Source organism: Impatiens glandulifera, chromosome 3 (genome assembly GCF_907164915.1).
Source record: "Impatiens glandulifera chromosome 3, dImpGla2.1, whole genome shotgun sequence".
Taxonomy (NCBI): domain Eukaryota; kingdom Viridiplantae; phylum Streptophyta; class Magnoliopsida; order Ericales; family Balsaminaceae; genus Impatiens; species Impatiens glandulifera.
The window spans coordinates 7,574,176-7,586,780 of record NC_061864.1 but is presented as its reverse complement, the minus strand read 5'-3'; the positions used below and the strand labels follow the sequence as shown (position 1 = coordinate 7,586,780).

Sequence of the window (12,605 nt, the reverse complement as noted above, 5' to 3'; positions counted from 1 at the left end):
TCTTACATTTTCAAAACAAAACAAAAAAATATTCTTTGGACAGTCTAAATGTTCGTGTCCAGATTTAAATAATTGGGTGTTCACTACTTTGCAATCAATTAATGATTTTTTTAATTAAAATTTTACATTAAAATTGACTCTTAAAATATTAGGATTTTAGAGGGGAGAATTCTTACTAGTTTATGATTTTACTAAAAAAAAAAATTGAATTTATATTTATAAATGATTTTTTAATTATTATTTAAAATAATTAATTTTGTAAATAATTTTCTTTATAATGTCATTTATTTACCATTATTGTTTAATTATTTTATACTTAATTATATATATATTTTTTAAATAGCCAATAAATAAATCTTTGATTATATATAAAAATAATGTTCTTTCAAAGTATTTTACAGTTTTAAATAAATAATAGATTTTACAAATTTTAAATTTTGTCCATTCTTTTGAATGGGTGACACCGCGTACTAGTCTTTCCTCTCCACTTATATTTAAAACGCTACCCGCAACCTTTTAATCTCTTAAACCTATCTCTTATCATTGGACGAACAAATGGAAACTGCACTTTATTTATCAAATACACACTAACACACACATTTAATGATGAGCAGAAGAAGAAATAAGAGAAGCAACCCTCCATTTTTAGGGCACTCCTTATACTGTCTTCTTTTATGCTTCTTTTAGCAACCTCTTCTTCTTATCAATTCTCTGTCTATTTACATTTTACCAAGAGAAGAGACAAGAGAGAGTAAAAAGTGAAAAGGACCCACTATCTTTTTAGTTGGTCCCTGTCAAAACACACACACATTAACCAATCCTGAATTTTCACGGCCCAATGGGCCTAGCCCTGGACTTCTCCTTGGGCCACATACTTATTATAGATACCACCTTCAGAGCCCACACCCTGATTTTAATCTTTTTTTTAGTCTCCACCAGAAATATAAAGAGGCGGCAAGCAAACAAACGAGGCATGACCACCTGACAAACAGCAAAAAGACAAAACACTGGTCAGTTTTAGAGGACCTCACGTATATAAACTTATTTGTACAATATTACTATTTAGATTTGGCCACATGCGTGACCCAATAACAAGACAAGATAAAAACAAATTAATTGAAATATTAATTAAAATTAAAAACCAAATATCTAATGTTAGGTAATTAATTAATTTAAGGTTATAAAATATGAGATTTAGGCATGATTCATGCAATCACAAAAAGAAAAAAACTCCATTGAAAAAGACACCATAGATAAGTACTCTCACCCATTCAATGAATCTATTGTTATTTGTTAAGATTTATCATCAAATAATCACAAATTCAATATATATATATATATATAATATTTACTTAAATTATTTTAATAATTTGTCTAAATCAAACAATTTTTTTCTTTCTAATTTCTAAATAATTCAAGCTCTAAGTAAATAAATAAATAAAATTCAATAAATTTAAAAGAAATATAGTCAATGACTTTGCTTAAAAAATGAAATAACAAAACCAAAAGATAAGACTAACACGTAATGAAAACTCAAGTCGGTAATTAGACACGTCATCATAAACCTTTTGATCAAAAGCAACATAGAACTCGCACTTTAACGAGTTGAACTGAGTCGAGTTGATTCGACTCACCAAAGCTCAATTTCACTTGAACTCTTAACTTAACACAACAAGCTGAAAGGTCAAGAAATCTTACCGGATTATCGACGACGATTCACTTCAATCGCGAAAGATAATCTTCTCCTCCAATCTCAGTAAAGGTTCCAAACAATCCGGCGAGAATTTTCGAGCAAATAAGTATGAATATCTAGTTGAATTTGATTGTCTCAGCCGCCCAATAAGCTCCGATGATACCTCCGGCGGGGAATAAGTATACGGGTGCCCGTCGGTGCTTCCCGTCCAATTAACTCGAGTTAGAGTGTAATGGCTGCATCCTTTCGGATCCGCCATTGACAAAAGAGTAGGAAAGTAGTGTTCTTCAGGGTAGCACGAATCAGCGTTTATACATGGTAATCGAAATTTACTCCATAGTTTCCGATCCTTTACAATCAGAAGAGCATGGCGCCGGGCAAGTACATAGAACTGAGACCCGACCCGGAATTTCTCAAATGGAACCTCCGGCAACATCACGTCATCTCCCCTGGCTGTGTACCTGTCCCAGAGCTGCGGTTCATCGGAGAGGATTTCGATATAGCTTGTTGGGTGAGTCAACTCGCGGGTTGACCCGGGGAACAGGGTTCTGTAAGTGAATCGGAATGAGTGCAGGGGAATGCAGTGCTGGGAGACGAGGGCGAAGTAGGAGTTTAATGGGTCGTCGAGAATGGCGGTGGCGAGGAGGCGGCGGGCGGCTGATATAAGCGTTGGAGACGAGCGTTGTGTGTTCTTGGCGGCGATGAATCGGTTTTCGAAAACGCCGCCCGGGGAGGAAACTGCGGAAGAGGGATATGCGTGGACGTATATGTTGTAGAATCGTTCGTTTCCTTTGAAGAATTTTTCCCAAAGAGGGGCGAAATGGAGATTGGTGTTGGTGAGGAATAGGAAAGCGATTTTGGGTTTATGGTGGGTGGGTCCGAGATGAGAAACTGAGGTGCGGGAACGGCGGTGGGCGACGGAGGTGAGAGCGGTTCGGCGGAAGAGAGCTAGATCGTCGAGCTCGTCTGCGGTGGAGATTTGTGAGTGTCTTGGATGGAAGATGAAGGTCGGGGCATAGAGAAAGATTAGGGGCAGAGAGAGGAGAAGGGTGAATAAGAGAAGAAAAGGAGAAGAAGAAGACATGTTGATTGTTGTTACAGAATCAGGATTGAAGAAGAACGATGAGGGTATGTATGTATGTATGTATGTATGTATGTACAGATTAGGGTTAGGGTTTTTCAGAACATGTTATCTGAAATTGGGATTTTGGCAGTGGGAAAAGGAAAGGAATACGAGGGAAAATAAAGGTTTGTTCTTGTCTATCTTAGAGAGAGAGAGGATATGAAAGTGATGTCAATTGATCATGCTTTTGCTGGTGGTGCTGACACGGCCTTGTTTGGTTTGGTAACAATGTTTATCACTTCTTTCTAATTCTTACTTTTGTTCTGTTATTTCTCTTTTTCGCTCTGTCATCATTTATCAGGACTTATGACTAAAAACTAAAAACTAAAAAAGTAAAAAGTAAAAGGTAGAAAGTAAGAAGTCAAAAGTTAAAATTGAGCATGCAATCAAAATAGGATTCCAAACAAGATTTATATATGAGGTTATTTGGATCTAATTCAAATGTTCACGGGCTTGTTCTTTTATGGGTTATATTCGATATTATTTTTACAAACTATTCCGGGCTAAACTTAGATTGGAACATTTACTTTATATAATATTTTAATTAATAACTGATTAATTATATATATTAATTTAGTGGTTAATATTTATATCTATTCAAATTGAAAAACATTTGATGGGTCGTTATAAAACCGGATTAATGTTCTTGATTTACTATGATCGAATTTATAGTCAATTTAAATAATTTGGATTTGTAGTGATTTAATTTGATTATGTTTTTTTAATTTTTTTATGTTTTGTTGAAAAAAAATTGTTTGGTAAAAAAAATATATAATTTGAATTTTTAATTAGTTTAATTACTAAAATATATATTTTATTTCAAATTAAAAATAAGAATATTTTAATTGATAAAATAAGTTGATTAAATGATAATTATGTGATTAAGAGGTAATTTATAAAATTTAATAAAATTATTTTTAAAAAAAAATAATCAGATTTTATTATATTAATTAATGTTATGATTAACCAAACAATTTTATAATATACTCATTTTATTTTACCTTCTTGTTTAATATAAAAGTTTTAAATTATTATGAGAGGTTGAATATGAATTATTTAATGTCTAAATAATTGCCAAACTAACTCAGAGTCGGTAGAGTCGGTCCTAAGTAAGATCATCTAGGTTTGATGAGCTATTTGTATATAATGTGATACTTTTGTTTAAAATAATATAAACTTATTATATTTATAAATAATTATTTTAACTAAAAATAAGAATAATTTATTTCTCAACTAAATCAATATATTTAATTTACCGATATATGGTCGAATATAGGGGTTGATTAAATATAAACTACATAACTAGGTTGAATTTAAATTTATTCATAAAAACAAACAACTCAATATGGATCCCATAATTATTGTAGAATTTAGTTAATTTAATAAATATTCCAGAGTCATAATTCCATCTAATTAACCATCAAATTATTCATACTATGCTATGTACTTTATATAATATAAAATTATATTTTAATAATTTATCCAAATAATTCAAAAAAAAAATCACTTTTCAAATATTCATTTTCAGAGTGTTGGTGGCAATCAGAGAAATTTTAACTTTCAACCTTATTCATAAAAACATATATTATTATTTTTTTAAAGAGAAAATGTATCTTAAATGATCTATTATTCTTTGCTAAGGTCGCAAAAATGATGATAAAAATAAATCACAACTACATAAATATAATTTGTAATCTTTTTGATTTTTATTTTAAAAAAAATAAAAGTTTTTTTCTTGCATCTAATCATAACTTAAACAAACAAATCTAACTAAAGAAAACAATCCCGACAAATGAGTTATTTGCTTAACTATCGCTTTAATTTTGGTTAAAATAAATAACTTGTGAGTATAAATCTATGGTTATTATTTTAACTAAAATATATTTATCGTCCATTATTGAATAATTTATTTATTTGAGAGCTAACACCTCCACTGGAAAATCAAAAGACCATTGCTAGAATCTTGACGGTGACCAAAATATATTAGGATTCGATATGATATGCCTTTGTACGATAATACTCTTTTTAGGAAATTTTATTGCTTTTGTCAAATGATTTTCAATTGAACGGTAAGAGATCAACTAAAAAATACTATAAAATAGAGTAATTTAATATAAGCAAATCTCCTTTCTTGATTGTCACAAAAGCTAAGGAAAGGGCACGCCACTATTTTCCGGATTTTTCTTTTTAAATCTGGTTGACTAATTAAGGTTAAAGGTCGGTTTAATTTAGTTTAATTATTATTATTTTTTTTACTTAAAGTCTTAAATAAAAATGAAAAATGAAAGTTCTATTTATTGAATGACATACTAATTTCTCTGTATTAAAAAAAAATATATAATTTAATTATTCACGTTAAATTGATTTGTTCAATTTCTTAAAGTTTTTTTCAGTTTATTTAACAAAATTATTGAATCCTTTTGATTCAGTTTATTCACATTAGCTTGAAAAATACTGTGCATGCATTTAGTTGCACAAATGAAAGTTTTGTAATAATATAAAAGGGGAATTAATTTTCTATTTTGATTTTACCATTTGTTGTATAAAAGTATAGTGGGCATAATCACAATCCATCACTATAAGATAAACCTAATCTAGAAATAGTTATTTTTATAATACCATATTGAGGAGGAAGATTAGAAAGAAATTCACACTCAAGCCTAGCTCCTTAAAAGATTATTTACCACCAATCTAATCCAACTCATCTCCTTACATCAGATTGGTCAACAGATCTCTTATATCTCTTTTATATCGTGATTTCACTCCGACTAACTAATAATTCGCGAGATTTCGAATTTTGGTCTGTATCGATCATAAACACTTTATATTGCCGAATGTTAACCACCAATAATCGCAATATTGAATTATGGTTTATATTGTCTACATAAACCCATGAACTACCATATCACTTTATATATTTAATTTATATTTATGTATATAAATATATAATTTTATAACTAATCATTTAAAATTCAAGGCAAGTTAATATAGAGGAACTACTGTATCACATTGAAAGATGAATTTGGATAATTTTATTTGACATTGACATTGTTATCTCTTTGATACTGTGTTGGGAGAAATTATGGAAGTCTAATATTCATACTAAGATTTCTTTTTTTGAGTGGAGTGTGATTCACGATAATATTCTAACTGTTGATAGATGTATGCACAAATGTCTTATCTTAGTTAGTTGATGTCGTCTTTTTCTTAAGGATGTGAAGACAACCCACATTTCCTTTTACATTGTAAGTGGGCTAGTATTTGAAGTCTTTTTTGAAATATTACTGGTATTCATTGGGTTATGTCAGGAACCATTGGTGCATGTTGGGAAACATGGATTGAGGCAACTAGATTTGCGACCTGAAACAATGAGGTTATATCCCTATTATTTTCTGGTGGGTAATTTAGTTGAAGAGAAATCGTAGAACCCTTAACAATCTCAAACGACCGTTATGGATTCTTCACAATGCTATCATTCTAACATTATATGAGGTTTGATGTGGAAAGCCGACAAATTCAGTCGAATAGCTCATTGCCCTTTTAGAATATCTCCGCACACGTTAATTTTTTATTAGTTGTACGATGTTTTTCACAAATATAATTATTTTGTCGCTGTGTTCAAACGACTATCCATTTTATAATATAATTGTCTGGATCATTTGAAATAAACTATCCCAATAGTGTTTAACTTATACTAAATCATTTGAGCCATTACGACATACTTTCCCATCGTTAAGATATGATTAGTATTTAAGTTGTGATAGGGACAACGAAGTTGATAATTAAAACAATGCCACAAATCTATTGTGTTTTGCCACTTGTGCCAGAAAGAGAAATAATAATAAAAAAAATCATATTAAAAAAAATTAAATAAATAAATAAAAAGATATCCAAACAAAATATTTCTCGATTGCCATTTTTTAAAATTTATTATTATATTTTTAGACATGTAAATGTGACCGACCACATTGAATTCATAGCTTTTCGTTATATTTTCGTTGCGAAATATAGAGTCTGACTTTTAAAATTTTACGATTTTATAATTTTACATAAGCTTAACGAGTTAATTTAAATAAATTTAAAAATATGTAAAATCTTACGATTTTAAATTTACGATAAAAAGAATTTTTGATTTTACGAGTTTATAAATAATTTTAATTTTACGATCTTTCACGATTTTACGTTTAAAAAATAAAAATATTATTTATTCAAATAAATAAATAAATTAATATAATTAATTATGTAAGTATAATTATTTTATAGTATTATTTTCTTCTTATTATTTTTTAATTAATTTTATATTTAAATATTTAAAATTTTAAAATTGACTAAGTATAAAATATTTAATTATATATATATATATATATATAAATAATAATAATAATATATAACTATTATTTTTTCAAATTAAACTAATACGATATTAAATAAAATCTAGATTTTACGAGTTTACAACTAACAAACGTTTGACGTAAACACTCGATTTTGACCGCCTTAATAAAACTATCTATTTTTTATTTTGTTAAAATTAGTTCATGCAATTATTTAAAAATATTTATATATCAAGAAAATCAATCTTAATTTTGGATTTTATTATCTCACTTTAAAAAAAATATATTTTATAATATTAATAATTATTTCAAATAATCAAATCATATTTTATTTATTTTATAAGAGATCTTTTTTATTTTATTTTCTCAATAATGGTATTTATTTATTTGACTTATAATAAATAAAATAAATTATTCCTAAAAAAATAAATAGGCCAATATTGACTAAATAAAAGTAGAAGAAGTCTAGAATCTTCTCTTCTTGTTTTTTATAATGAGATTACAGGAAAGGTAAATCCTCACCGTCCATTCCCCCGTTCAAAGGCTTGGAGAAAATCGATCCTCTCTTGGCTTGTTTGTGGTTCTCGGTGATCCCTGTTTCTCTCTTGTTTCTCTAGGTTTAGTGTTCTTCACCGGCCTGTTCCTCTTACTGCGCTATTACTCGTCCATAGCTATCTCTTGTCCGTCCTGCCGAAGGTTTTCCCATTTCCGTTGGTTTTGTAGATTTGTTTATCGTCAAAGATGTTTGGGAGAGCACCGAAAAAGAGTGACAATACCAAATACTATGAAATCTTAGGTGTCCCAAATAGTGCATCGCAGGACGATCTGAAGAAAGCCTACAGGAAAGCTGCCATCAAGAATCATCCTGACAAGGGAGGTGATCCTGAAAAGGTGAGTTCTCATTTCCGCTAATTAGATCTTCGTTTCCATGACTTAGATCTGCTATTAGTTTAGCATGCTTGCATAATTCAATACTTTTGTGGAGGTGAAAGATGAATCTGGATCTTGATTTGGTTAATAGTCGGCTGCAGTGCTGTTTGTAGGGACCTAAGAATATGGTTGTGGTGCCAACACATAATTTGTATAGGAGCTTCTATATTGTGGAAGAAACATCTTCATTTGGATATTGTCTGTAAAGGCTAGGAAGTTTATGCTGTTAAGATAACTCAATTTACCCTCTTTGTATTTCCAATTGCTTTTTCTAGTTATTGTATGTGCATTTTCTTTTTAGTGATGATAGTAGTGGTAGTGATGTGTTATCCCCATAAATTGGAATAAATGGTTGATGGGTATGAGAATTTGCAACTGTTTTTGTAGTTCAAGGAGCTTGCCCAGGCTTATGAAGTTCTAAGTGACCCAGAGAAGCGTGAGATTTATGACCAATATGGAGAGGACGCACTTAAGGAGGGAATGAGTGGTGGAGGTGGAGGCCATGACCCATTTGACATCTTCCAGTCGTTCTTTGGTGGAAGCCCTTTTGGTGGTGGTAAGCAAACATATTCACCAGAGAATCTCTTGACCAACATCATCCATTTAAAATGAGATATTCTTCTGCTTAAACTAGGAAGTGTGATCTGTTGTGATTGATTGTTAGGTGGTGGAAGCAGTAGGGGTCGCAGGCAAAGGAGAGGAGAGGATGTGATCCATTCCCTTAAAGTGTCATTGGATGATCTCTATAATGGGACTTCAAAGAAGCTATCTCTTTCACGAAATGTTCTCTGTTCTAAGTGCAAAGGGTATAGAAGAATAACAGTGTTGTATGTTGTTGTTTATTGGTAGAGGCACTAGTTAGTTATTATCTTTGATGAAAAATGTGCAGAAAAGGTTCGAAATCAGGTGCTTCAATGAAGTGTGCTGGTTGCCAAGGGTCTGGTATGAAAGTCTCCATTAGACACCTGGGACCATCCATGATCCAACAGATGCAGCATCCCTGCGGTGAATGTAAAGGTACTGGAGAGATGATCAATGATAAGGACCGTTGTCTACAGTGCAAAGGTGAGAAAGTTGTTCAGGAGAAGAAGGTTCTGGAAGTAGTTGTCGAGAAAGGAATGCAACATGGTCAGAAGATCACTTTTCCTGGAGAGGCTGATGAAGCTGTGAGTTTCTTTCATTGATTTCATTATATTTGGGAAAACACATTATGTTAACTGTTTCACATATTTTGTTTTTTTCAGCCTGAGACTGTGACAGGAGATATAGTTTTTGTCCTGCAGCAGAAAGAGCATCCCAAGTTCAAGAGAAAAGGGGAGGACTTGTTTGTTGAACATGCCTTGTCACTGACTGAGGCACTTTGCGGTTATCAGTTTATTTTGACACATCTCGATAACAGACAGCTCCTTGTCAAGTCCCAACCGGGAGAAGTCGTGAAGCCAGGTAAAACAAATCTTGGCCGAATTCACATTTATATTCTAGAAATAAACTTCATGATTTTTATATTTGAAATACACAGATCAGTTCAAGGCTATAAATGACGAGGGAATGCCGAATTACCAGAGGCAATTCATGAGGGGTAAACTGTATATTCACTTCTCAGTTGAATTCCCGGATTCAATGTTGCCTGAACAGTGCAAGGCTTTGGAGAGCCTTCTTCCAGCAAGGCCTGCTTCGAGGCAGGTGACTGATATGGAGTTGGATGAGTGCGAGGAGACGACACTTCATGATGTGAACATGGAAGAAGAGATGCGAAGGAAGCAACAGCAGGCTCAGGAAGCTTACGATGAAGATGATGACATGCATGGTGGTGGGGCTCAGAGGGTCCAATGTGCCCAACAATGAGGAGGACATCATGATGAATCAAATCAATTATGTCTTTAAGAGTTGGTTTTAGGTATTTTGTTTTGGTTTTTCTGCTTATTATTATATCCATTGAAGAAACTTAAATCACTACTTCACATCATCATCTATTATTATTGGCAATACTAATAATATTATTATTAGTTATCATTTCTACTACACCCATTTTTGATTGATTAGTTTTTCTTTTGTGATGGTTGTTGGTTCTTGATTGTGGGTGGGTTGTGACTTAAAAATAATCAATTTTTATTTATTTAAAAGTTTATGTAATTATTTAGATATACTAAATCTCATAAAAGTGATCAAACTTTAAATAGATAGATACATCAAAATAAAATACTTTGAAGTTGTAAGAATATTTAAAAAAAACATTATTTTTATATTATTATTATTTTTATATATAATTAAATATAATATTAATGAAAATAATATTAATAAATAAATAGCTATTAAAAAAATTATAATTATAAATTAATTACATTAACTATAATTAGTTTGATTGTATTTAATATAAAGATTGTGAAATTGTTTTTTTTTTTTTTTAATGTATCTGCTGTTATAAAATTTATTAATATTAAAATTTTAAATTTTAAATTAATATGAGATAAACACAAAATAAAAATTAAATTAAATTATAAATCTGTTTACATAGAATCTTAAAAGAAAATGAATTAGTAAGAAAAAGTAACCACACAACCCAATAAAATAAAATTAATCTTAAAAGAAAATGAATTAGTAAGAAAAGGTAACCACACAACCCAATAAAATAAAATTATAAACGAGTTTACTTCTATTTCGGGTAATGTGAGGACAATCCGATTTGATTTGTCTTTTGTCGACCGAATTTTGACCAATTTTATTGGTCTTTTATTCAAGTTAAATGGATCAACCGAATTTCGACCCAAACTAAAAAATAAATAATACTAACCTGGATTTTTCGTGTTCGGTTCTAATCGTGTTTTTGGAATTTGTTGTTCCAATACATTTGGCGTGAAATTGAATGAGGTAAAGCTTTTGTCAAGTTTGCAATTTTAAATATTGTACAGGGACAAGTTTGATTGTCCGGGTGTCCACTTCTTTAAATAAACAAAACCCCCAATTTGCAATTATTTAAATGTCAGATTGCATGTGAGAATAGTTTTTACATACTTTCTGGCGCGCCGGCGGCTGAGTTGTTTCTCTTTCTCTCTCATCAAAATGAATAGTAGCACCACCACATTTTCCGACCCCGCCGACGACACCGAATACAGCGAAGACGGCGAGAGACCAGGCGGCTATGCCTACGGACTCGGTCTCTGCCTTTCCCTCCTCCTCGTCCTTGCCATCATCACATATATTTCATACATTTGTTCCCGTAAACGGTCACTCGTCGGCGGCGTCAGAGATCCTCTTTCCGATCCGGAGAGCACCTCCGACGTTGACTTATCCAACACCGATGATAATCCACATTCCGGCGGCCTCGATGAAGCCACGCTGGGAAACTACCCGAAACTGCTATATTCTCAGGCGAAGCTCAACGCCGGCGGATATGGAGGCGGCGGGTGTTCCATATGCTTAACTGATTATAAAGACACTGATATATTAAGGCATCTTCCTCAATGTGGGCATCTCTTTCATCTCATGTGTGTTGATCCATGGCTAAAGCTCCGTTCTACCTGTCCCATTTGCAGGAATTAGGACCTGTTTGATTCTCATGTTATTTCTATTTATTTTTTCCAAATTTTTGGATTGTGTTACTAATTTTTCTTTTTGGGTTTTTGTTTTTATTTGGCAAAGTGACAAAATGAAGTAACAAAAAGAATAGGGTTGAGATGAGATGACCGTTGTAAGTCAAACTAGACATTATTATATTATGTAAGGCCTGCTTTATATATATTATAAAGATTGAAATCAATTAAACCTAGCTAGTTATTTGACTATCAGTTTTGTTTTTGTTAATTATAAATAAGGATTTTTAAAATTTTTTTCTTTCATAATTTGATATAATTGTGGTGAGAGATTGATTGTTTGTTTGATTCAAACAAAAGTTGATTGGGAGAGGAAGAAATGGATTGATTGGTTTCATTAAGGAGCCATCCAAATGTCCATTGTCACCATTAAGTCTTGATATGTGCAATTTAATTTGTGTATTAATTAGTTAATGTTTTTTTGGTAGATTTTTTTCATGTAATTAATTAAGGTACCTTTAAAGGTTAAAAATGATATCTTAAATATTAAGTTATGATTAATTCACTAAGATCCATATATCTAAGAGTTTAAATATTAAGTCATGATTAATTCAGTAAGATATGTCAAATGATAAAATATCATAAGAGTATTAAAATCACATATTTAATTTTCACTTAAAACCCTTAAATTGAAAAATATGTGATATTACTCCATAATTTTTTTTTAAAATTTAATACACTATTTTTTATTTAAAGAATTTACCGAATTTCTAAATTAATCATTTCTAAATGTAATGACTTTTGGGGTGATGGTCTATCTTACTATATTCAAAATTCAAATGTTTATTTATGATTTTAAAATACATAGATAAGAAAATGTTGAGTTTTTTCCTCCTAGTCGAAGAAACCTATAACTTGTTGTGTGTTTTATTAAAGCCTATATAATATAACATAATGTGAAATGCACACTATTTTGATATAAGTTTTAAGTTTTGTGG

At 30.9% G+C, this 12,605-nt stretch overlaps 3 protein-coding genes across 3 annotated transcripts; 2 read left to right on the top strand and 1 right to left on the bottom strand.

Moving 5' to 3' along the window:
* Nucleotides 1-552: 552 nt before the first annotated feature.
* Nucleotides 553-3,001, bottom strand: LOC124930815 (glycosyltransferase BC10-like). Its single transcript, XM_047471176.1, has 2 exons — nt 1,699-3,001; nt 553-981 (listed from the first exon to the last, which is right to left on the bottom strand). Exon 1 carries the CDS (start codon nt 2,775-2,777, stop codon nt 1,722-1,724), a length of 1,056 nt encoding a protein of 351 aa, XP_047327132.1. The 5' UTR covers nt 2,778-3,001; the 3' UTR covers nt 553-981; nt 1,699-1,721.
* Nucleotides 3,002-7,698: 4,697 nt separating this feature from the next.
* LOC124929477 (dnaJ protein homolog) lies at nt 7,699-10,099 on the top strand. The gene is made up of 6 exons (XM_047469847.1): nt 7,699-8,038; nt 8,465-8,633; nt 8,742-8,883; nt 8,967-9,243; nt 9,322-9,520; nt 9,597-10,099. The coding sequence occupies exons 1-6, from the start codon at nt 7,889-7,891 to the stop codon at nt 9,920-9,922; spliced, it is 1,263 nt and encodes a 420-aa protein (XP_047325803.1). The 5' UTR covers nt 7,699-7,888; the 3' UTR covers nt 9,923-10,099.
* A 994-nt stretch (nt 10,100-11,093) lies between these two features.
* Nucleotides 11,094-11,740, top strand: LOC124928693 (RING-H2 finger protein ATL70-like). The gene has a single exon (XM_047468949.1). It carries the CDS (start codon nt 11,138-11,140, stop codon nt 11,615-11,617), a length of 480 nt encoding a protein of 159 aa, XP_047324905.1. The 5' UTR covers nt 11,094-11,137; the 3' UTR covers nt 11,618-11,740.
* The last annotated feature ends 865 nt before the right edge of the window (nt 11,741-12,605 follow it).

What these genes read in the sequence shown, in the direction of transcription:
- LOC124930815 (XM_047471176.1), bottom strand. Translation starts at nt 2,777, where the DNA reads ATGTCTTCTTCTTCTCCTTTTCTTCTCTTATTCACCCTTCTCCTCTCT.
- LOC124929477 (XM_047469847.1), top strand. Translation starts at nt 7,889, where the DNA reads ATGTTTGGGAGAGCACCGAAAAAGAGTGACAATACCAAATACTATGAA. An exon ending in TGGAAGCCCTTTTGGTGGTG is followed by an intron (nt 8,634 to 8,741) that starts GTAAGCAAACAT and finishes ATTGATTGTTAG; the next exon opens with GTGGTGGAAGCAGTAGGGGT. An exon ending in CTCTGTTCTAAGTGCAAAGG is followed by an intron (nt 8,884 to 8,966) that starts GTATAGAAGAAT and finishes AAAAATGTGCAG; the next exon opens with AAAAGGTTCGAAATCAGGTG.
- LOC124928693 (XM_047468949.1), top strand. Translation starts at nt 11,138, where the DNA reads ATGAATAGTAGCACCACCACATTTTCCGACCCCGCCGACGACACCGAA.